The 26,409-nt window shown below is 39.1% G+C and overlaps 1 protein-coding gene across 1 annotated transcript; it reads right to left on the bottom strand.

The window, feature by feature from the left end:
• Positions 1-3,175: 3,175 nt before the first annotated feature.
• On the bottom strand, positions 3,176-19,149 carry LOC122669057 (two-component response regulator-like APRR1). The gene is made up of 7 exons (XM_043865693.1): positions 18,983-19,149; positions 18,652-18,858; positions 17,603-17,764; positions 17,363-17,496; positions 16,682-16,849; positions 4,676-4,763; positions 3,176-4,305 (listed from the first exon to the last, which is right to left on the bottom strand). The coding sequence occupies exons 2-7, from the start codon at positions 18,818-18,820 to the stop codon at positions 3,356-3,358; spliced, it is 1,671 nt and encodes a 556-aa protein (XP_043721628.1). The 5' UTR covers positions 18,821-18,858; positions 18,983-19,149; the 3' UTR covers positions 3,176-3,355.
• Positions 19,150-26,409: the final 7,260 nt, after the last annotated feature.

The following is a 26,409-nucleotide window of genomic DNA, read 5'->3' as shown; positions in this document are numbered from 1 at the left end:
GAATTTAGTTCTATATATTAGGATAGGTAATTTTCATTTTATTATTATTATTTTTTTAAGTTGTAAATAGAGGTTGGGTGCTAAGCTTTTCTTCTTTCAAAAATCAAGAGACATTGATATGAAAGAAGTTTAATTTGGGATCTCAATCACCCTTCCTCTGTCCACTTTTTTTTTTTTTGGGGGGGGGGGGGGTTGGGTTTAAAAGATACCCTTTAGTCATATACACAATCACATTTTGCCACGTGGATGGACATACCCACGTAATGTTTTGATTTTTGAATGATAGATTTGATAAGCCACCAAGGGGTAAGGATGTCAACTACCAACAAAAAAAAATGGTAAGGATGTCAATCTTGAACCGGATCCGATTGATCATTTTGATTTTTTTTTCCCCCCTTAATTCAACTAAGAGAGTTTTCCTCATGGTGAAGGAAATATAGGGTCTTAATTAGGGTGTCAATCGGTAGGCTCTGCACCGTTAACATCCGTTTAGGTAATTGGACCTCATAGGCTAAGATAGAGACACGCTTCTACTGGGCTGATCAGTTGCAGATCCATAATCGGGCTATAATTAGACTTTAAATAGGTTAATTGGGCTATAATCGAGTCAAATTGACTTAAACAAGCTAATCGGGCTATAAACAAACAGTTGCCGATGCCAGTCAGTCTTGGTCAGGTGCCGTGAAACTACAACCAAACAGTGTTACCAGTTCTTTCCATAATTGGGCTACCTGGCACCGGACAGTTTTCTAACCGATTGATCTAATGTCAGGTTTTAACCGGTCAGACTCGATTAGGCCTACTGGTGTAAAATAGCATTTGACATCCGAATCGTTATCCCCTCCAAATAGCTGTTCGCTCCAATTCCTCATATAGGAGCAGAAATGACCACCCTACCTCCTGGCCGAACACACTGCCCAAGATGAGAAATTGCTGTTGCCAAAAGGTAAAGAAAAAAACAATGAAAAGAGGTGGTGACAGATTATTTTGATGGAACACCTTGGACAACTTGTAGGGAAAAAGAGACGGGAAAGAAATTGGCATTTTCATCTCAATTGGCTCTACACATCATCTATGCTGACCTCCATGCTCGCACATTCTGGAGACTTAAAAAAAAAAAATTAATTCACAACCAACTGCTGCATTCCTCCAAATACAGGGACGGATATACAGCTGCAAAAACAAAGTTTAAGAAATAGGGGATGAGAAAAAATTATAAACCCATTCAGATTATCCAAGCATCTGATGGATGACAAGGTGCGTGCGCCGAATCAATCATCAGTTCTATGATAAACTTGTACAAACACATGGCAGAGATGACTCCCTAAAGCAAGAGACCTCTACAAAAGACAATGATGCAGCTTTCAGGTAAAAACAAGAAGTGCCGTATCACATGGACAACAGTTAAGGGATATATGCAGGGGATTTAGAGTCTGATTCCAATCATCCTTCTTGTGTCATTCTCGGTGGAAGGATGACTTCAATGGTCTAAATTCTAAATTCTCTATTGGTCTCTTAACCACACCCCTTCCCCCCCACCCAACACCGACCCATGTGTGCAATGTTCATTTTGTGCCTCTGAACCATGCTAATGCTTTACATGATTGTTTAATTACTTCAGTTTTCCATTTATAAAATGATAATGAGCATGTAAAACTGCACAGTTCATTTCAGTGGAGGAAAAAATTTTGGAACACACTAGGGAGGCTCTGTTGATGTTTACTTTTAAAAGCCCAACTGACTATGTATAGAGGAGAAACATTGTGGTTGATGAGATCAGTAGCTATGGTTGTACGGTTCAGAAAACAGCCATTAATCCTGCAAAGGATAAAAATCATGGATTGACACAAGAAACTGTAGTAACAGCCAGAAAAAAATATCAATTCAGTAATCACCATGAAATGGAACTGAAAATATAAGTGCCATTCCACAGAAAGCTATTCGCAAAATAAGCACAACAAAGACTCGAGAAGAGCTGGGTAAAGCATTTAGCATCAACACATCAAGTCTATCTCCCAGGCTTCTCTTATAAGTGTCTGGCCATGCTATTAGTTGTTGAAAATGAGTTTTTACTTTTTAATCACACAAAATTCAATGGGTAAAACTCTATTCTTTATCTTTCCATATTCACACAATCAGAACAGGATTCAACTGTTTGTGTGGTAGCAATAGAGCTTGGATGCTCTCAACCCTCGTAAAAGAATGATCTTTGTACCAGTACCTAAGCTTACTTAGTTCTCACTACCAATGCAGCTTTCCCAGCAGGTATAATCAACAAAGAATAATGCTTTTGCAGTGAAAACAGGGACAGGAGTTACCGAAAGAAGGAAATGTCTTTCATTGTAGGGGAATCTGCTCAAGAGTTACAAATAAAAAAGTACAGCTTGACTGTAAATCAAAGCATGAAGAGGAAAAAACAAAGATCCACACACTGTTCATGTAATATTGTTCACATGAAGATATTAGTTGCTATGTCTTTAGTTTAGTTTCTACTTATATAGTTTCTGTTTTGGAGTTTCTATTTCCGCGTAATCTTTAGTTATTAGCTTAGATTTTACTTGTCTTTCACACCTTCTATTTTGGTTAATAGCAAATATATAGCTTTTTCTTCTTTATTGTACATTAAATCTAATTTCAATTGCGAAGAACAGAAGATCCAAATGAAGAGTTACCTGTTTTACCAATTCCCAACATAAATGATTCAGAAATACTGGTTTTGGATCTAGGTTCATGACCTTGCCTATGGACCCTACAAGCCATCCAAAACAGTCCCTTTGGACACCTATGATACAATACTCTCAGAAACTTTAGTAGTAGAAATTGATAGGGCAGATTATATCCTACATCAGATAGGGTATCCAACTATAGAAAGATCATAGGATCAGAATTTTAGAACTTGGTTTTATACCATGTGGATTGACTTTATTTCATCATTTCAAATAAAAAAGATTACAATATAGTGGGGTCCCCGACTACAGTTCCATCACCATTCCTGCCTGTTAGACGCTAAAATAAACTGTTTACCCTGGAAGAAAATGTCCAATAGCCAAGAACAAAACATTCTTGGGGTCTATCCCGATATAGATGCCACATTGTACAAAAATGTAGCACGGGTTCAGTATAACTAAAAGGAACTAAAAGACATACCTGACGAAAAGACTGGAGTACCTCAATCTAGTGTCACCAAATTACTTCTCTCCATTTTCATAGAAGTCAGTTAAAGTGTACATTGCAAGTGGCTGCCAGAAATTAGCATCTACAAGCTGACTATGAAAGCTTTACCGCAACAGCAATCAAAATGCAGCATTTAAGAGTCTATCCATAGGTGTTAACATTAATATCCTTGAGCATCGTCTTAAGGACAATAATCCCTAGATGCAAGCTCCTCATCTTCATCATCCTCTCCATCCTCATCAAAATCATCAACAGCAACAGGTTGGACACTAAGATCCAATTCTACACCATTGACCTGCCTCACAAACTGTCCCCGCACACGAGGTCTTCTTTCAGCAAGTCGTTTCCGGTTGACATACCTAATCTTCTTGTCAAAGCATCGATCTTTCCTCTTCTGTCTAAACTTGATCAGCGCTGCCTCTCTCTTTTCAACTCGACCTGCTTCTTTCACTTCAGTGGAAGACGAACTTCCAACTGATGGCCACACATGGGTTGCCGGCATTTGACCAGGTTGCAGACATATACTAACTGGGTAGTAGGGGATGGACGTAATCACAGGTAAACGGGGAGGACATTGTGAGAGATTATTGTACTGAGGCAGCATAGCAGAAGTAGTATGCTTAGGCAAATCATGAAGGTTCCGTTGATACATTTGTGCAGATGATGGCATCATAACTTGATTCATCATACCTGAAAAATAATACGGCAATGGAGTAAGAGTTGGTACACCCAATACATCAACTTGGGGTTCATTGCTTGGATGCAACAATACTGTGGATTGCTGTCCCTCCTTTGAGCTCCTTTGTTGTTGAAACTCCCATGGCATTGGAAGTGTGCAAGATCTCTCAGTAGAAGTAGAATCAGGTCCGTTGTGGCTTACTGGAAGGCCATATCCATGGGAGAAGCTTACCCCTGCCTCCCTATTTTCACAATTCTGAGCATCATCACTGACTCGATTACACCATTGAGGAAATTTTTCTTCTCTGCTAGAAGATTCCAATCGAGTATTTTCATCCACACAGCCAACTCGTTGAGAGTTGTTTATGGGTATACTTGACTTTACATATGTAAAGAAGGCTGAAGACTCACCAACCTTTAGTTCGCTCTTCTGTGGGTATGACAATATTTGACCTGCAAAATTCACCAAATTAATTTAACTTATTTCTTATGGAGGAAGGTTGCAAGGACAAGGCGATACCTAGAAGCATATTTGTATGCACACATGCTTGTTGTGTGTGTTTTTGTGCTAGAGAGAGAGAGAGAGAGAGAGAGAGAGAGAGAGAATTCATGAAAATATTCATTTTGGCAACTGAAATGTGAAAATTTCTTTGAAACATAGATTAAAGGGTCTACTTTTCACTTCTTTTGCATAAAAAGAGGAAGAAAAGTGGAATAAAAAGAATATTTATAAAAAAAAAATAAAAAAACAAGTGGCTTGTTAAGAACATGAGACCAATGGGAAATACTACAACCAAGTGTGGAAATATTTGGAGATGTTTACCTGTTCGCCGGTCACTAATAGATGGCACATCAGGGTGGCATTCTGATGAATTATTCAGTGGAGGCCCTACACAGGTATCCATATTGCACTGAAAAGGTGACATAAAGATGCTGTTTAAATACCACTAGTCATCCAAGAAGATACTGAGATTATCGAGGATAACGAAAACAGGCTTCATTAATGCAATCCACCAACAGAAAATGGTAACAACAAATTATCAATTATGATGAAACTGAATCTGCTTCACTATCATGGTACTTTAACTCTTAAGTGAATACTAATGCTTGTGGAATCCTTTGAACAAAAGAATTAAGAGGACAATATTTTGAGAAGAACGAGTCAGAAATTCAGTCTCTTGACTCTTCAGGTAAGGTTAAGAGGGATATGCTTTGCTAGGAACAAAGTGATATCCCTGGGGTTGCCACAATATAATATCCATGGTTTCCTGCGGATAGCCCAGGGGTTGCTATGATAAATAACGACCCAGCATTTCCTATTAATGCTGCACATGCTCACCAATCTTGAATGCAGGATTGATGGTGCCACTTCATGTATTCTGATATAACTGAAAAAATCACTTCAATCAGATGGGGTAACTGAAAATTTTTCTTTTATCATTTATCTTGACTACTGATGAGCACATTTATGTGTGAAATTTTAGGGCATAAATTATACATTTTACCACATTGGACAGAGTTACTCGGTGCTTTCTTGTGCTTTTAAGGGTTTAGGTGAATTCTTGTGAAAATGAAGGAGATGATGCTAAGGAGATGTTTTTAAGCTTTTTAGAAGTGTAAATGGATGCATAGCCCATCGAGTCAGCTTCGCAATGGTTCAAACGACACTTAATTCCGAGTTGAAACGAAGAAGTTATGGCCGTTTCCGTAACGACGCGTGAAAATGGTCTGCAGGGGTTTATTTATAATTATTGACAGTCGGATGGGGACAAAGTGAAACGGAAGTTCGGATTTTAGAGGCCTTAATGAAATTATCAGAAGTTACTTTACTGTACCCGAAAGATTCCATTTGGAAGGCTCTGGACAGTCCAACTTCAACTTGAGATATCTTGGGCTCCCCAACTCCGAATTGGATGAAATTTGGGTCTATTTTGTGTGATTTTTCGCAAGGAACACAATGGTGAGACCTATATAAGCACCCCATGCTCCACGTTTTCTGAAGGACAGAATGGGTATTTTATTTATTCTTGAAGGAATCCTAGTCATCACCCTTACTCTCTCTCTCCTCCAACTTCTCAAGGGCACTTCTGAAATTCTACTTGGGATAGATTTATATTTTCTCATCTATGGAAGGTTGAAAAATCAAAGATGCTTTGATTTTATTGCTTGGAGAAGATATCTACAAAGAAAAGGAAGCATTTGTTAAAATTGGAAGTTTATTTTTCTAGAAATAGAAGGTCTATGTAAACAATCTTCTCTTCTTCTTCTTTCTATTTTTTTTCTTTTTTCTTAGGATTCAAGGCATTGTAAAAGAGGAAAGAGAAGAGAATATTCTCTTTTCTTAGGGAATATTTCTCCTACACTTCCATCTTCTCTCTTCTCCTCTCTTCCACCTATAAATACCCCCTACCTCTCTTGTAAAAATTTGCTCATTCACTTAGTGAAATTTCTTCTCTTCTTCTCCTTCTAATTTGTGATTTTTGGCTTTTCTAAGTTCTAGTTTGCTTTTATAATTTTTAGTTAATGCTTATAATAGGTTTAGTTTATGCTTTAATTTCAATTTAAGTTGATGACAAGACTTGAAGATTTAGAAGAGGAGGCCATGGTAAGTTTATGCAAGTATTCAAGCTTTTCATTTACATTCATGCAAGCACATCCAAGTTTTACTATCTAAACTCTCAATCTCATTCTCCATCTCCTCTATCTCTCTCTATCTTCTTCTTCTTCCCCCTCTATTTCTTTTATTTTAATTTTATATGGTTGTGGTTTATGGATGCATTTTTATTCCCTTATTTCTTTTTATGTGGTTAGTATGTGTGGCTGCATTTTTATTCCTTTCAATTCGCTTTAGTTTGATAGGTTAGATGCTCATGTGTTAGGATGCCGATTTAATCCCTTAATTTTGTTAGATGCTTATGAGTTAGGATGCATTGATTTTCGTTAGTTTAATTAGTTTAATTTAACACTTTAATTTGATTCATTTTGCATTACTTTTAAGTTAGTTAAATAGAGTGGCGTATATCTCCTCGTGTTCGACCCGTAGCTACGATTGACCCGTACGCTTGCGGTTTTATTTTAACTCAAACAAGTTTTTGGCGCCGTTGCCGGGGAGATTATTGTCCATTTTATTTATCTGATTTTTAAGTAGTTCGAAGTGTTTTAGTTTATTATTTTCTCTTCTTTTTTTTTTTTGAAAAAAAAAAAAAAAAAAAAAAATCAGTTTTTGAAAACCTCTTCTTGTTTCTCTTCTGTTTCAAATAGTGTGCGCCCAATCTAAAGTCCTTCATATGCTTCAACCCTCCATCTTTTGGTGTCCCTCATAGGATTAAGTTACCTATGACGCTACATCTTGACTTGGTTGGGTGGATTGACATGTGACTTATCTTTGGAGGTGACCACTCTTGATAACAGGAAAGCGACATAGTGAGAGTGTTGGAAACATAAACGTATAGTAGACCTCCATTCTACATCAGAATCCCTATTGGAGTCGCACGTAGGTGGCTATAGAAGACTATACGGGTTCCCTTCTTGTCAACCTATATGGCATCCTTACGACTTTTGAACCATTGTTTCGATTTTTGAGGGATAGAGATACACTATCTACCTTGGGGTCCCTCTTGTTTCTAGTTTTTTTTTTTTTTTTTTTTTTTTTAAGTGTTTTATTTTTCTTTAATTTTTCTAAAGGAGACCTCATATCTATTTAGGTGGCTAAGGTGTGGACTCGTGATTCAAGTAATCGTCTTATTAGAAGACCACCTTCTCTACCACCTTTGACCATGGGTGACCAACAAACCAAGACTCTTAAGGATAGGTTTTACCCCACCAGGGCTGCACAACCCTCATGCATTAGTCTGCCTGTTGTTATAGGGAATAACTATGAACTCAAGACCAACTTCATCAGCATGCTACCCCATTTCCATGTGATGGCTAATGAGGATGCATATCTCTTCCTTAGGAAATTTGAGGAGGTCTGTGTTCTAATTAAGGTCCGAATTTGACTGATGATGCGTTAGGCTTAGGTTTATACCCTTTGCCCTGAAAGACCAGGCCAAGAAGTGGCTCTATGGATCGCCAACAAACTCCATTAATACATAGGATGAGTTCACCATTGTCTTTTGAGAAAATTCTTCCCTCTTCACAAGACCAATAAGCTTAAAAGTGACATCCTTCGCGTGCGAAACCACATGAGTCCTTTTCTAAATTCATGGAAAGATTCAAGGACCTCCTCTTAGAATGCCCTCACCATGGTTTTGACTTGTGGCGGCTATGCCAAATTATTTATGAGGGTATTGATTATCGGACCAAGCAACTTGTAGAGTCTATGTGTCCATCGAGCTTTACTTCTTTTTCGAGGAGAATGATGCATGGACATTCTTAACCAACTGGCGATAAGACTAGGGAATGGGAATCTTCCCAAGAGGTGAAAGGACCACTAAGGGGTATCTCATTGAGGGTATGCCAGCCAAGGAGGCCAAACTTGATAGCCTCATAAAACGGTTGGAGTCCATAGTTCTTAAAGAGTCTATACCAGTTAATCCGATCAATCAGTCAACCATGTGTCGGTATGCGGTTGGTGCCAAACCCCTGGACACCTTTCGAGGAATGCCCCAACACCTTGGTGGGCAATTCCAGACGAGAATGTAAGTGCTCTCTACCAAAATAACCCATATAACAATACTTACAATCCAGGATGGAGAAATCACCCTAATTTCTCATGGAATCAAGGGAACCTAATTTCTCATGGAATAAAGGGAACCAAGCAGGCCCATCCAACTTTAACCATCAAGGCCAGGTTGGTGCCCAAAGGACCAACTATGCACCACAAAGCCAAGGAATGTCTCTAACCCCTTTCCCCCTCGTCCTCATCCAGGACCTTCTATTAATTCTCGCTAGGCCTCCTCTCCTTGCACCTTATCAAGAACCCCGGGTTTACCAATATAGGAGAGGCAACAAGACTCAATGAGATGAACAACAAGATAGCTCTTCTCATGATAAGCCACAATAACATGGAAAAACAACTCACCCAAATTGTCACAATCCGCATGAGAGGGAAACAGGGAAGTTACCTAGCACTGAGCCAAATCCTAGGCATCGGTTCATATTCAAGAGGTACCCAAGCTCCTCCAACCAATGTTGCACAAGGCCAACGGCACCAAGGGCCCTCTAGACAGGTAAATGTTGTTTATGCTTTAAGGAGTGGCCGTGAGTATCAACAAGCTAGTGCACCTAAGTCTTTATCATCTCATACTCCTGTTGACTCTCCCCCTTCTGAAGAGGCCATTGAAGTGCCTATAGTTTCGTTCGTCTGATGAACCTAAAGATATACCGATGATTTAGTTGAGGAAACCAAAGAGGATTCTGTGAGGAAGTCAAAAAGACCAACCCCGAAAGAATTTATACCCCACCGCCCCTTTCCCAAATAGGTTGGTTAGCAAGAAGTCTCCTTCTATGGAGAAGATATTGGATGTGTTCAAACAGGTTCAAGTGAATATCCCCTTGTTGGATGCTATTGCCCAGATCCCCGCTTATGCTAAAGTCCTCAAAGACTTATGCACCCAAAAGCGGACCACAATGTGCCCAAAAGGCATTCTTGGTGCTAACATTAGTTCTCTAATCTCACGACCAGATGCACCAAGCATAAGGATCCGGGAAGCCCCACCATCTCTTGCCCTATAGGCCATACTACTATTGATCATGCCTTATTGGACCTTGGTGCAAGTGTGAACCTCTTACCCTTTCATGTCTACCAACAAATGGGATTGGGAGAACTGAAACCGACCAAAATTACTCTTCAACTTGCGGATCGGTCGGTTAAAGTTCCTAAGGGAATGATTGAGGATGTCCTGTTGAAGGTTGGGAATTTATTTTTCCCCGAGTAGATTTTATTGTTTTAGATACCCAACCCACTGCCAACTTCAAGGACCAAAGCCCAATCATATTGGGTAGACCATTCCTAGCTACCAGTAATGCTTTAATCAATTGCAGGAATGGTCTCATGAAATTATCTTTTGGCAATACTTCTGTTGACTTCAATGTGTTTAGGTTGGGCAAGCAGCCTGACATAGACGAAGAGGTGCATATGCTTTAAGGATTTCCCGATGATATTGATACGTTCTTTGAGATTGATTTTGATTCGGGATTTCAAGAATGTATGCAAGAATTGGAGGGTGTTGATAATACTCCCTTATCTGAGGTCTGGAGCATCCAACCACCTTTGGAGCCCCTTGGACCCATATCCACTTCCATTCCCAAATCCTCTATTATTGAGCCCCCCACATTAGAGTTGAAGGCATTGCCCTCCAACCTCAAGTATGTCTTCTTAGGACATGATCATACTCTTCCTGTTATTATTGCTTCGATTTGACTTCTATTCGGGAAGAAGAGTTGATTAAGCTTCTAAAGGATAATAAGGAAGCCATAGGTTGGACCATGTCGACATCAAAGGTATTAGCCCCTCCATTGTTCAACATCATATACATCGATGGAGAGTTCCACACCTTCTAGGGAACCCCAAAGGAGGGCTAATCCTGTGATGAAAGAGGCAATCAAGAAAGAGATCCTAAAATGCTTGGATCATGGCATCATTTATCCTATTTCGATAGCCAATGGGTGAGTCCTGTGCGGGTTGTGCCTAAGAAAGGAGGAGTCACCGTAGTTGAGAATGCTAATAATGAGTTGATTCCAACCCGTATCCAAACAGGATGGAGAGTGTGCATTGACTATAGGAAATTGAATGCGGCAACTTGGAAGGACCACTTCCCCTTACCTTTTATTGATCAGATGTTAGAGAGACTAGCTGGCCATGAATATTATTGTTTTCTTGATGGTTATGCAGGCTATAACCAAATTCCTATTGCTCTAGAGGACCAACACAAGACCACTTTCACATGCCCTTATGGAACCTTTGCTTACCGGCGTATGCCTTTTGGGCTTTGCAATGCCCCTGCTACATTCCAAAGGTGCATGATGAGTATCTTTTCTGATATGGTAGAGCACTTCCTAGAGGTGTTTATGGATGATTTTTTTATTCATGGCTCTACTTTTTCTAATTGCTTGCATCATCACTCTTTGGTTCTTAAAAGATGCATAGAAAAGAACTTGGTCCTGAATTGGGAGAAGTGCCACTTCATGGTAAAGCAAGGTATAGTTCTTGGTCACATTGTGTCCAAAGAAGGGATCAAGGTTGATAGATCTAAGGTGGACCTTATAGCCAATTTACCACCACCCAAGAGTGTGAAGGACATTCGATCTTTTCTTGGCCATGCAAGTTTTTATAGAAGATTCATCAAGGACTTTAGCCGGATAGCTAGACCTCTCACCTCTCTTTTGGCAAAGGACTGCCCATTTGATTTCTCTTCGAGTGTCAGATAGTTTTGAGCAATTGAAAAGAGCGTTGACTTCACCCCATTATTCAAGCTCCAATTTGGACAGTTTCATTTGAACTTATGTGTGATGCCTCGATTTTGCTATAGGGGCTGTTCTTGGGCAAAGAATCAATAAATTGCCCATGTGATTTATTATGCAAGTATGACTCTTAATGATGCACACTTAATTATACCACCACGAGAAAGAATTTTTAGTCATTGTTGTGTTTGCTTTAGAGAAGTTTAGGCCACTTGTTTGGATCACATGTGATTGTTTATACCGACCATGCAGCTATCAAATATCTTGTGCGGAAGAAAGATGCCAAGGCTCGCCTCATTAGGTGGGTCCTTTTGTTACAAGAATTTGATCTTGAAATTAGGGATAAGAAAGGGTGTGAAAATTTGGTTCGGACCATCTATCCCGCTGCCTAATTCCTTGATATTGATTCTCCAGTCAACGAGAATTTTCCGATGAGTATCCGATGGCGATGTCTAGTGAACCTTGGTTTGCTGACATTGTTAATTATCTGGTTCTGGTGTGACACTGCGCATTGGTCCACCCAAGATAAGAATCGTTTCTTTTCACAAGTTAAGTATTTCTTTTGGGATGATCCTTATCTTTTTAAGACCGCCGATCAAGTAATCCGGAGATGTGTCCCTGATCATGAGCAACAATCTGTCTTATCTTTTTGCCATGATCAGGCTTGTGGAGGCCATTTTGGGCCTAATAAGACTGCAGCCAAAGTTTTACAGTGTGGATTTTATTGGCCTAGTCTATTTAAAGACGCTTTTACTTATTGCAGGGCATGTTCTTCATGCCAATCCTTAGGGCGTCTTACTAAGAGAAATATGATGCCCCTCAACCCAATTCTGGTGGTTGAGGTGTTTGATGTATGGGGTATTGATTTCATGGGGCCTTTCCCTAACTCTTTTGGTAACCTGTACATATTACTTGCTGTGGACTATGTGTCCAAATGGATTAAGGCAGTTGCTTGTAAGATCAATGACCACAAGGTGGTTGTGAAATTTCTGAAGGAGAACATCTTCTCCCGTTTTGGTACTCCCCGGGCTCTCATTAGTGATCGGGGCAAGCATTTTTGTAATCGGCCTTTTGAGGCCCTCATAAAAAAGTATGGTGTCGTCCATAAGTTGGCCACACCCTACCATCCCCAGACCAGTGGCCAGGTTGAGGTTTCAAATAGGCAGATCAAGCAAATTCTTGAGAAAACCATCAACCCGAACCGCAAGGATTGGTCTAACCGATTGGTAGATGCGTTGTGGGCCCATAGGACAGCCTTCAAGACCGATCTTGGTCAATCTCCGTACTGCCTCGGTGTATGGAAATGCATGTCACTTACCTGTAGAGATTGAGCACAAGGCCTTTTGGGCTATCAAGAAGCTTAACTTTGACCTACGCACTGCAGGTGCCCATAGGAAACTCCAACTATCTGAGTTGGAAGAGCTTAGGAATGAGGCATATGAGAATGCCCGAATTTACAAGGAAAAAACCAAGGCTTTCCATGATAGGCACATTTTGAGAAAATCTTTTGAGGTAGGCCATAATGTTTTGTTGTACAATTCTCGTTTGCATATCTTTCCGGTAAGTCAGCGTTCTAGATGGGATGGGCCCTATATTGTTCAAAAAGTTTATCCTCATGGGTCATTGAAGTCCTCAATCCAAGTACAGGAGCTACTTTCAAGGTCAATGGCCAAAGATTGAAGCCGTACATAGAGATGCCTACTCTAGTTGACGAAGAGGTCATGAATCTCCATGAGCCTCTTTACCTTGACCCCTGATATCCTGGTATGTATCCCCTCCCTTGTCCTTATTCTTTCTTTTCTGCATGCATTGAGGACACTGCATGAATTAAGTGTGGGGGGGTGTGTTGAACTTTAATTGTGAATTTTGTGAATTTTGTGAATTTTGAATTTTGTGAATTTTGATTGTGGCGATAGTTTTTGGGTATGTGCATAAGTCTCTTCAAATTGCAAAGCAAGAGTGAGAGGGAATTAGGTGCCCTCCTAGCATGCGAAATAATAAAAAAATCCCTTTTCAAGGATGGTAGTTGGTTTGTATCCGGTGATGGGGATTGAGTTTGAAAATATGAGTGCTACTTCATGTGATGGTTAGATTCCTCTATGTGTTTATGGACCCCTTTGATCTTTTGGCTAGTAGTTGAGACCAATTTGTTTGTGGAAGGCAAGGCATGAAAGTGGAAGTGAATGAAAAAAAAGAAAAAGAAAAAAACAAGGAACAGAAAAGAAAGTGGAATTCCTTAGGACTAGACAGGAACTGTGCCTCGTGAAACGGGGTGACTTGATCGAAATTCCTTGGAAGGAAACTCAAAAAAAAAAAAAACTCTTGCATCAATGTCTCAATGTCTTATGGATATATGCAAAGCGAAGCTACCAAGTATTTGGGTGTCGTGTGTATGCTCCACCATGTCATTCGGAGAACATGAGTGGAGTAGAAATAGAGTTTGTGGTTGAGAAAGAAAAAAAACTTTTGCCTTAATGCCTGAAAAAAAAGTATGGTCACCAATACTCAATGCCCAAGTCTTTGGTTCCATCGATGCTATGGGGGTTTACTTGAAGATGAGTAGTGTTCGGAAAATATGAGGAGATCCTTGAACTTGATGCATGCTTGTTACATGAATTGATGTGGGGTGATAAAATTCAGTGTGGGGAACCTTTGGCTCCTTGATCATTAGTTGAACACTTTTTGGGATTATGTGCACGTCCTACTTATGCCATGATTAAAATTTGCAGCATTTATTTACAATTGAATTTTGGGTGTATATTCACTGCAAACACCCACGAGACACAACTCGTCCACTAGGGTAACCTAGGGGTTTAAAGGCTTGTTGCACATGCTAAGTGCAACCGTGATTCCTACGAAAGTGAGTTAGGATTTTCTCGCATTCTAGGTTAGTTTTTGTTTTGCTTTACTTGAGGACAAGTAACGTTAGGTGGGGGAATCGATGAGCACATTTATGTGTGAAATTTTAGGGCATAAATTATACATTTTACCACATTGACGAGTTACTCGGTGCTTTCTTGTGCTTTTCGGGTTTAGGTGAATTCTTGTGAAAATGAAGGAGATGATGCTAAGGAGATGTTTTTAAGCTTTTTAGAAGCGTAAATGGATGCATAGCCCATCGAGTCGGCTCTGATGGTTCAAACGACACTTAATTCCGAGTTGAAACGAAGAAGTTATGGCCGTTTCCGTAACGACGCGTGAAAATGGTCTCAGGGGTTTATTTATAATTATTGATAGTCGGATGGGGACAAAGTGAAACGGAAGTTCGGATTTTAAAGGCCTTAATGAAATTATCAGAAGTTACTTTCTGTCACCAAAGATTCCATTTGGAAGGCTCGGACAGTCCAACTTCAACTTGAGATATCTTGGGCTCCCAACTCCGAATTGGATGAAATTTGGGTCTATTTTGTGTGATTTTTCGCAAGGAACACAATGGTGAGACCTATATAAGCACCCCATGCTCCACGTTTTCTGAAGGACAGAATGGGTATTTTATTTATTCTTGAAGGAATCCTAGTCATCACCCTTACTCTCTCTCTCCTCCAACTTCTCAAGGGCACTTCAAAATTCTACTTGGGATAGATTTATATTTTCTCATCTATGGAAGGTTGAAAAATCAAAGATGCTTTGATTTTATTGCTTGGAGAAGATATCTACAAAGAAAAGGAAGCACTTGTTAAAATTGGAAGTTTATTTTTCTAGAAATAGAAGGTCTATGTAAACAATCTTCTCTTCTTCTTCTTTCTATTTTTTTCTTTTTTCTTAGGATTCAAGGCATTGTAAAAGAGGAAAGAGAAGAGAATATTCTCTTTTCTTAGGGAATATTTCTCCTACACTTCCATCTTCTCTCTTCTCCTCTCTTCCACCTATAAATACCCCCTACCTCTCTTGTAAAAATTTGCTCATTCACTTAGTGAAATTTCTTCTCTTCTTCTCCTTCTAATTTGTGATTTTTGGCTTTTCTAAGTTCTAGTTTGCTTTTATAATTTTTAGTTAATGCTTATAATAGGTTTAGTTTATGCTTTAATTTCAATTTAAGTCTTCAATTGGGTTGTAATTTCTTAATTCTAGTTTAGGTTTTAAGCCTTCTAGTCTAAGTTCTTAAGTTGATGACAAGACTTGAAGATTTAGAAGAGGAGGCCATGGTAAGTTTATGCAAGTATTCAAGCTTTTCATTTACATTCATGCAAGCACATCCAGGTTTTACTATCTAAACTCTCAATCTCATTCTCCATCTCCTCTATCTCTCTCTATCTTCTTCTTCCCCCTCTATTTCTTTTATTTTAATTTTATATGGTTGTGGTTTATGGATGCATTTTTATTCCCTTATTTCTTTTTATGTGGTTAGTATGTGTGGCTGCATTTTTATTCCTTTCAATTCGCTTTAGTTTGATAGGTTAGATGCTCATGTGTTAGGATGCCGATTTAATCCCTTAATTTTGTTAGATGCTTATGAGTTAGGATGCATTGATTTTCGTTAGTTTAATTAGTTTAATTTAACACTTTAATTTGGTTCATTTTGCATTACTTTTAAATTAGTTAAATAGAGTGGCGTATATCTCCTCGTGTTCGACCCGTAGCTACGATTGACCCGTACGCTTGCGGTTTTATTTTAACTCAAACAACTACAATAAAAAAATAATTGTATTTGATGTTAAGGATATCCAACTAAATAAGCTTCTTGCCGTATACATATTTGTGCCCCATTGAACTGATTTATTTTGTAATGGAGAAAGGACAATGGGTGAGACCACTATCAGACACCCAAAGGTGATGAACAGGGAGAAAATTAGGTTTTGCAGGATAATTTAGCTAGCCTTCTCCATCTGATTCCCAGATCAACAAGCCAATGTCAGATGAGGGGCCATTTCAACAAGCCAGACACCTTTCATCATAGCTTAAAATAGCCCAGAATGGAGTATAAGCAGGGTTTGAACCGATCAAGATTGCAAGGAAGGCAGTCATCCTATTAGGTTCAACCTCTGTAGCTGTTCGGAATCCACAAACCATTCCACCCGACAGTCAGAATTTCTTTGACTAGGTCCTTGAATTCATTTGAGACTTGAGCAAAACTCAGATTGGAGAAGAATATGGTCCTTGAGTTCCCTTTATTGGAACTATGTTCCTATTTATTTTTGTTTTGAACTGGTCAGGGGCTCTTTTACCTTGGAAAATCATACAGTTACCTCATGGTGAGTTAGCTGCACCAACAAATGATAAAAATACTACAGTTGCTTTAGCTTACTCACGTCAATGGCATATTTCTACGCAAGTCTTACCAAAAAAGGATTGGGTTATTTCAGTAAATACATTTAACCAACCCCAATCCTTTTACCAATTAGCATCCTAGAAGATTTCACAAAACCTTTGGAGAGGTACCAGAAAATCTACGGATTCACAAATTTCATTTCACAATAATACTTGCCTCATCTTCTTGATGATTTGACACACTCATCTCTAATAGTGGACTCCTCCTAGACTTGTCATCAGTGTCATCCGAGAACAATGTTGTGCTGTTGGTATTTGCATCACTGGGGTCTGACCCTACCAGATCGAAGTCATAATTCAAGATGTTCTTCTCTGCCAGTCCAAGCTGTCAACACAAATAAGAATAGTGATTAATTTCCTCAATCCTAGAAGGAACTCTAAGGTTACCAAATAGCTTAAGACTCCAAGGATAAAAAGTAATGGAATTTGTCACACATGCAAGTCGGCACCCAAAATCAATGGATTTCACCATGGATATGGTTTCATATCAGATGGACCAAAAAGGTCCACAATCATTCAGCGAATCTCATTCTCCTGGGTTATCAGAAAATATATGGCAGATAACAGGGAGAATTTTTAATAACATAACAATCAGCTTATTGAACTATATCATTTCTTTAGCATTGAAGATCCCCAAGAACCCAGTGAATACTGGGGCCCACTATTTTTCTGTGCTCCAAATTTACATGTGTTCTATTGATAAAATTTCCACCTTTAGTAAATCAATCTACACCTTAGATTCCCATCTAATTAAATTTGAAGAAAATACTAAAACTCGGAACTCAGAACAGCTAAATGTTAATAGGATGAGATATTGCTCAGTTTCAGGAGATCAAACCATGCGTCTTCTTCTCCACATGTGAGTCCACAGGTTTAATAGTTCATTAGTGCGTAATGGCTTCACAAGATAGTCAGCTGCCCCAAGTCTTAGGCACTTGACAACAACAGAAACCTCATCTTGGGCAGACATCACTGACACAGAAAAATAACAATAAGAATCAATTTGAAATCTATGAAAAGGAAACGAAACATGAATAAGAAATGGTGGAAACAAAATAAGAATATGATATGAACTCACTTATAATGGGAATACGCCGCAAGTCCTTGTCCCGCATAATGTACTTCAACAACTTCAAGCCTTTCGCTATTGGAAGGTCAACTTCAGTAAGTATTATGTCTATGTCAGGCCCTTCAGCATTAAGTGCATCAATCACCTGCCTAGCCGTCCTCACTGAAGTCACTGAGGTAATGGATATTCATATTAGTATGTAAATTGCAAATCATCTCTGGATTCAGGTTCAGGCTTTAGCTGATATTCCTCCTCCTCAATTTGGAGTTTTATTACAGTGGAAAAAGTCAAACATGAATGGAACAGCTTGATAGAATAGCAAGCATGCATTGCAAAGCCTGTTTTGATAGACATAATATAATAGATATGCAGGGGAACATGAAGGTGCAAACTCTCTTTCACCATCGACTAATGAATAGAAAGGCCTAAAGGTAACTTCTTCTATAGGTGGGATGTGAAACTAGACATCAATGGAAACTGTTTTCATACAGCTTTTAGAAGAGTTATTTTTCACTCCATCAACAGAATTTTGATTTTACATGGGGTTTGCCTCTCTTTTTTTTCAAAATTTTTTTGGGGGAACACATTAATGATGCTTTGTTAGCAGGAAGGTCTCCAGAAACTGTGCCAAGTCGCAGTAAAAAAAAAAATCAATATAAAGTATGCATCCCTCTAATAGTGAAAATATCTGGTTCTTGTATAATTCATACAACAACCTCTGAATAACAACAGAACTGTGAATATTAGGAAGCATAGGATCTAACTCCCTGAATCCCATAAATCGCAGCTGGAAATATACAAGCTACAAAACACAGCTTGAGTATGCAGTTGTGAGCATTATGAAGACCAAAAGTTCCTTATGGACATTGACACGTTACAGAGCATCTCTCTAATCCAACTTCAAGTACATGAATGTATGCAAAATCAGAAAATAACAAACTAAAATATAATCTCCACAACATGGCAGAAATCAGTTCCAACTCAAAAATAAAAGGCGCACATCGTGAATAAACAATCTTTAAGTGACAAAAGCAGCACTACAATGAATGCCAGAATACCTTGATAGGAACACTTGTTCAGAAGTGAGAAAACCTCATCGGAGCTCTTAGCATCATTTTCACACAGGAGAATTTTAACTTTGCTACGATCTAGAAAGGGGATCTTAGTGTTACTCCCGCCACCAACGTCACCATCTTTGCCGTCAAGACTTGCCTCCTTCCACTCCATCGCGATGCAATCCGTTTGAACGATTGAACCCAAACAAATTGGATTTTCTCATGACATCGTAAACGTAGACGCCCACATATGATGCGCAAAAGGCACACTAGAAGCTCCAATTGCGCCAACGATGACACTCCTAATAACCCAGAAAAGTAGCAGATAATGAACCTCCTCGTTGGCAAGGCTATGGTTCATCATAATCGGCGCCCATCCCAATAATTTTGTTTAGATTAGGTTCATGAAAAACCTGAAAAACCACCAATTCATCTCGCATAAGAGAAGAACTCTTATCCCTCTCCTATCTGGAAAGGCAGATATAGAATAGGGTTTCTTCATCCTCTACGGCATCGATGGCCTTCGACGATTCCATTTTCCTGATCAGAGCCCGAGAAAGGCTTCAGCTCGTGTTATAGAAACCTAAATTCTGGTAAGATAGGCAAAGAGAGAGACACCGCATGTTCTATCCATTTCTTGCAAAATAAATAAGAGATATTAGGTATTCGTTACCTCCGAATACTGAACAAGTCAGACTAGAAAAAAAAACAAAATTTGAAGAGGACTTGCGTTGCGTTGCGTCGCTGAAGCCGAATCACAAAGAACGAGACTGATCTGTGCAGCTCGTGGAGTGTTCAGTACTGAGTCCTCTGAAGTCTGGTCGACGAGGAGAACCAGAAAAGTGTTGGTGGAGACTGGGAGAGAGAGAGAACCTCGCCTTTTTAGCTCTCTGCCTCTCTCTAATGGCTTTCGAAGATATTTTCTATATTTTACGTTTTTGTGTTTTGGCTAACGTGCGCTGAAGTACCGCGGTGGAATGACCGGATATTGGAGTCCCCGCTAAAAGTGGAAAGAGATACAACAAAATAGGACAAAATAAAAAAGTGAAGACAAGTGGGATGTATGATGGGATCCAACGGCTGAGGATCGGTTTTTTAACTTTTCTTTTTCTTGTTTCTAGTGATTGAGGGTTGGCCACGTCACATGAAGATCAGTGAGAAAATAAAGAAAAAGGTTTGCGGAAGCATACGTGGCAACCTAAACACCCTATTCCCTTATTCCTCTTTTCTCTCTGTCCCAAATCCCCTCGTGCGTAGGTCCGACATCACAGTCACCAAATCCAAATCTCGTCTCTCACATCGACGCGTTTATATCACTGTCCTCCAATCAAGTTGAAGGAAATGATATATTTTTTTCTTTTTCTTTTTTGGAATTCTTAAACTAAAAATCATTTTCAGTTTATCCGATGCGGGTATTCGGTACCGGACGGTATCGATATGGAGATTGATACTATCGGTACATACAAATATCGTATTGAATTACCGAATACCAATACCGTATCATATTATAATAATATATATTTATATAATTATTAATTATATATAATAAATAATATATATAAGTATATGTGTATTAAATATATATATATATATAATAGTTTATATATATAAGAATATATTTTTTTTGCTAAAGATTAGCAAAGTATGTATTGATTGTAAATTGGAAAATAAATGTTACAAAAATTTCAGTGGAATAAAAACTGTTCCCTATGAGATTACAAAAACCTATAATGAGGTCGCCCCATAGCTTCCCAAATGACCTGATTCACAATCAAACTCGGAGTTGTACTTATAGTCCATGATGTTTTGGAATTGGCCGCATGATTTGCTAGGGAATCAGCTGGCCCATTTCCCTCTCTGAAACAGTGTGTTATCCACCAAGTTATGGTGTTTAGATAATCTATTGCAGCCCACCATGCTTGTAGAAATATTCCTGGAGGGTTAGCAGTAAAAATTGTTGTTACAACTACAGTTGAATCACTTTTCACCCATAATTTCTTGATGTCCAGCTTCTTAGCTTCTTTGATTCCAATAAAAAAATGCCTCTATCTTTGCATAAAAGTTTGTTTTTATGCCATGAAAGATGACGAAGCATTTGATTACCGCACCAAGATGATTTCTAAATATTCCTCCTGATCCTGCTGGCCATGGGTTTCCCAGAGAAGAACCATCTATATTTAACTTACACCAACCCTCTGGTGGCTCTTTCCACTTTACTTCAATTATGCTGTTGGGTTTGGGGCAGGCTATTGTAGGATTCACAGTCCGTGCTAACACCAGCTCTTGAATGGATTTAATTCTTACTCCACTGATGCGAGTGCAATCTGAAATGTCTCTTAAACAGTTCTTCACAACATGTGTAGGTGATTGCTTTGAGCCTTCATATCTTCTTCGATTCCTTTCTAACCAGATTTGGCGACAAATGACTGTGATTAAAACTTTTCAAATATCTGGCAGCATGACTACCTCAGACTTCCTTCTCCACCATGAGAAAAACAACTCAATGGAAGGGAATCCTCTCCATCTTTCATTGAATAGAGATAGACTTTCATTCCATATATGCCATGAAAACCTGCAATTTATAAAAATGTGTAGACCTGATTCAGCATCAGAGTGGCAAAGTTCACATCGAGACACTAATGGAACTGAGCACCGGCTGACTCTATCATCAGTTGGTAGTGCATTATGTAGAAGACGACATCCAAAAATAGATATCCGGGGATGCAATTGCTTACACCATATATCTCTAGTCCACGCTGGTTGTTCGGCCTTCTTTCTTATCTCTTCCCACGCTGAATTTACTGTGAACTGTCCACTCTTTGACTTCCCCCATAGCCTTGTGTCCTTTCTATTTGATCTAGTGATTTCCTGCCCTTTGATGCTTGTAAAAATATTTTGTAATGCTATGTTGTCCACCTGTGGGAAGTTTAAAATATCTCCTTCAAAGAAATCAGCCACCTTGGCTGTTAATCCCCTTGGAATTTGTTATGGTTGTAGCAAATCTTCAATGCTCTCATCACCAAACCATTTATCATTCCAGAAGTTTATTGTTGAGCCATCACCCACCGCCCATCTCTCTTCATTTGTAGTAAACTTTCATACTTTTCTCAGCCCTGGCAGGATTGATGATGAGCCAATATTCCTTCGCAGAGAACCATCAGCGCTCAAGAATCGTCCTCTTAAAAATGCTGCCAAAGGTGATTTTTCGATTTTTATAAACCATGCTAATTTAGCTATTAAAGCCAAATTAACATCTCTCATCCTCCTAATGCCAAGTCCTCCTTCTCCTTTGGGTTTACAAAGTGAATCCCATCGAACTGTGATTCCCTTTGTCTTCTCAGCTTCTCCTGACCATATGAAATTCCGGATCCATCGTTCTAACATGTCTATTGCTGAGACCGGCCATAGATAGATTGAAAATTTGTGGATTGGAATACTGCAAATCACCAATCGAACCAGCTCAATTCTCCCTGCAGCCATAGAAAGTAGCCTCCCTCTCCATGTCGATAACATTTTCTTGAAGTGATCAATCAAAAGCATAAATAAATATTTTTTAACTCTCCCTCTTATTCGATTCACTCCCAGGTATCTTGTGGGAAAACTGCATAGTGGTATTCCCAAAGCTGCCTTCAGTTGCTGCTTTCTAGCCTCCAATATTCTGTTGCCTAGAAAAGCTTTACTTTTTGCCAAATTAATTTTTTGGCCTGAATATGCTCCATATTCTTCTAAAAATCTCATAACCTTCTTCACATCATGCAGGTCTGCTTTCATAAAAATAAAGAGGTCATCCGCATAAAGTAAATGGGTGGGGGTTGATACCTGTCGAGGGCCTGGGAGAGGCTTTAATCTTCCTGAATTGCTGAGAGCTGCTAGACCCCGACACAAGACCTCTTCCGTTATTATAAACAATAGGGGGGAGAGAGGATCCCCTTGCTTCAACCCTCTCTCCATGCCAAAGAAACCAATGGGTCCTCCATTAATGAGTACTGATATTTTTGCTGAGAGCATAATCTGATGAACCCATGAAATCCATAATGGCGAAAAACCAAACCTGTTGAGCACATCCAATAAGAACCCCCAGTCCAATGAGTCAAATGCTTTCTGGATGTCCAATTTCATGCTAAGTCCTCCTCCCCTGCCCTTGGCATCCTTTAGGTTTGTCAATTCAGAAGCCACTCCAATATTTTCAAAAATTACCTTGCTCTGTTGGATTGCACTTTGTTCTTGCGAGATCAACTTCTGAAGAATTGTGGAGAGTCTTATTGCCATTATTTTTTGAATTAATTTGAAGAAGAAATTACCCATGCAGATAGGGCGAAATTGACCCACTTTAGTTGCATTTTCCACCTTAGGGATTAAGCTCAAGAAGTTGCTGTTAGCTCCTTTCGTTATCACCCCCTCCTTGAAAAAATTTTGAACTCCCCTACTAACGTCATAGCCAACTTCATTTCAACAAACCCTATAGAAAGTACCTAGAAACCCATCCGGACCTGGAGCACTAGTTGGATCAAGGTCGAAGACAGCCTTTTTAATTTCCTCCTGTGTGGGAATTTTTGCCAACATTTCATTGTCTGCTGTAGTAAGAACTGTAGGAATCACTTCCAGCATTTCCGGCTTCTTTACCGAGTCCCCAATTTTGTAAAAATTCTCAAAGTGAGAAACCATACATTCCCTTATCTCTCCCGCCTCTGTGAGGATAGAACCATCTTCTTTTTTTATTTCACGTATGGCATTCCTTGATCCTCTAATTTTTGCAGATTGGTGAAAGTATCTGGAACACCTATCCCCATATCTGATCCACTTGTCCCTTGATTTCTCTCTCCATAGTTTCTCTTGCAGCCCCACCTCTCTGTCATGTGCCCTTTGTGCTTGAGTTTCTTTATCAAATAAATACTCCGAGAACCCTTCTTCTTCCATAGCACTAAGAATGGTCTCCAGCTCTGCCTCCGTGCGAGTTACTTCCAAATCCACATGCGGAAATACCCCTCTAGCCCAAGCCTTTAGCGGACCCTTTAAGCGTTTCAGCTTCGTCATCACCACAAAAATAGGTGACCCTCTCACTGGTTCTGCCCATGATTGCTTTACCACCTCTTTAAACTCCTCATGTTCAGCCCATAAGCGTTGAAAGCGAAAAGGGACATTAGATGGTTGAGGGATCGTATCACATCGCACCAGAATTGGGGCATGATCTGATTTTCCCCTAGTCAGAACCTTTTGAGCGCTATTTGAATAGCGTTGCCACCATACATCATTGCACATGCTGCGATCTAGCACTGCCCTCACATTCCCTACCCTACGATTGTTGGACCAGGTGAACTTGTGCCCCGTAGATGGAATGAGAGATAGAGAAGATGATTCTATCATTGCCGCAAATTCCTCTGAAGACCCTGCATTGTATCTCCCTGGTCCTCTCTTATCTGAAGCAAACAAATATGAGTTAAAATCTCCTATAACCAACCATGGGCATGCAGCCCCTGCAATAGACACTATATCACACTAGAGATTTCGTCGCACAACTCGGAAGCAGCTAGCATGTACCACAGTAATGAAACTTCTAACTCCTTGCAATTCCACCTGTACTAAATATAATATATTTCTTTTTTTGGTAAAACTAAATATAATATAATATATTTCATATTATAGATATTAGTTTATATATATATATATAATAAGAAAAATCATATAACAAATACCGTATACCATATCATATGCATACCAAATAAAATCATAAACCGTATTGATACCATACGAAACGGTATTGGTATGAGGTGTTTGACTTTGGTACCGTACCAATTGACACCCTTGAGCTTTAATATAAACATTTCCTACACAGTCATGATTTTTAGGGCTAAATGGAATTCTATTTTGTGCTAATCTGAATGACTTTTTCATAAATATTAACCTATTAATTTGTCTATGTAAAACACGTGGATAGTGGGATGCATGACTCCATCAATATTGCAGTGGAATTTGGCAAAAGCCGCAAAACCATAGTATTAGGCATAGACAGAGCCTTCCTAGTTAAAGAGTCGGCTATGGCATTGGACTCCCAGGAAATGTGGTAGAAATTACATGTGATGAAATACCATGCAAGATGAATACAAATGGAATTTGGCCATCGTCATACATGGCATAGACATGGCCTTTACCATTTTCATTTTATCCGATGTGGGCAGCTTTAAGTTTAACGTTCCATGCACGGTCATGATTTGTAGAGTTAAATGGCATTCTAGTTTGTACTAATTAGACTGATTTTTTTTTAGTAAAGATAAATCTATTGACTTTTTTTTTTGGTAAACAAGTGGATGGTGGAAACATGATTTCATCAAACACAGAGTGGAATTTGGTAAAACCGCCAAACACGGCATATACATGACCTTCCTATTTAAAGAGTCAGCTACGTATTGCATTGAATTCTCAAGGAATGTGAGAGAAATTACATGTGATGAAACACGATGTAAGATGGGTACGAAGTGGAATTTGACCAAACTGTCGTACACGACATAAACAAGACCTTCCTAACTAAAGAGTCATCTATCATAATAAATTCTCTAAGAATGTGGGAGAAATTACATGTGATGAAATACGATGCAAGATGAGTTATATCCAAGAGGATAGGTTGGACTACCAGTGGGGCATGTCGAGCAGGTCTGGTAGATATAGAATGAGATACTTGCAAAGATCAATCTATTTATGTGTCCATGTTTACACATGGGTGATGGGATACATGACTCCATTAATCACAGAGTAGAATTTGGCCAAACCATCGATTGTACACGACATAGACAAGACCTTTTCACATGGAAGAAACGACATTTGATGAAATATGATCCAAGATGGATACAGAGTACAATTTGGCCAAATCACCGTACACAACATAGACATGACCTTTCTAGCTAAAGAGTCAGCTATCGCGTTGGACTCTCTAAAAATGTAGGAGAAATTACATGTGATGAAATACGATGCAAGATATATGGGTTATATTCAAGAGGATGGGTTGGACTACCACTGAGGCATGTCGAGCAAGTTCCTACAGATATAGAATGAGTTCCTTGCAATCCGATTCCACTATGAAGTACTCCACAGATAAAGATAATTCCTCAGGCAACCCACTTCGGATAGGCACAATGCACACCTTTGATTACTGAAATGGCATTCCATCCATAGATTTTGTTCACGGTTCAGTGACGGCATTATACCGTTATGTATCGGCCATGTCAAATCATTTTCAAGCTGATATAGGATCAAATTTCATCAAAAAATAACCAAATTTGTATTGTATCGGTAAGATATTGATATCAACTAAAACCGATACGATGAATCCGATTCTTATTCCCAAAACCTTGATGGCATCTGATTGAATCATCTTTACTTTTTTCTGTATTTTTTCATAATGAAATCATTAATAAGTTAACCAATATTAACTTTGATTTACCATCTTATGGATTAGTTTGTTAACAAGGATAGCTAAACGCGGTGAGAATTAGAAAATCATTTTGCTGCATTATATTTTAGGACAAAGTTTTCCTCCCCCCATAGAGGATGGTTCACCCACCATCCTAGGGTTTTAGTATGTTTCAAAATACCCTCCTATACTCATTCCCGTCCTCTCCCACCTCTTGGATCCCATTCAACGTGGGTGGAGGGAAACTCGGTCCTATGTTTCATTTGTATTTTTTAAGTGTTTGTTATTTTATAAAATGTCACAAAATGTATATTCTACCACTCGAAAAGATGATATGTCCATTTTGATAGGTGGAT

This window comes from Telopea speciosissima, chromosome 1, assembly GCF_018873765.1.
Source record: "Telopea speciosissima isolate NSW1024214 ecotype Mountain lineage chromosome 1, Tspe_v1, whole genome shotgun sequence".
Taxonomy (NCBI): Eukaryota; Viridiplantae; Streptophyta; class Magnoliopsida; order Proteales; family Proteaceae; genus Telopea; species Telopea speciosissima.
The sequence above is the reverse complement of the archived record's forward strand: the minus strand, read 5'-3'. Positions and strand labels throughout refer to the sequence as shown.

Coding starts and splice junctions, on each gene's coding strand:
- LOC122669057 (XM_043865693.1), bottom strand. CDS start 18,820: ATGGAGTGGAAGGAGGCAAGTCTTGACGGCAAAGATGGTGACGTTGGT. Junction 17,497..17,602: donor GCGGCGTATTCCCATTATAA/GTGAGTTCATAT, acceptor TTTCTGTGTCAG/TGATGTCTGCCCAAGATGAG. Junction 4,764..16,681: donor CAAATCATCAAGAAGATGAG/GCAAGTATTATT, acceptor TCACCTTTTCAG/TGCAATATGGATACCTGTGT.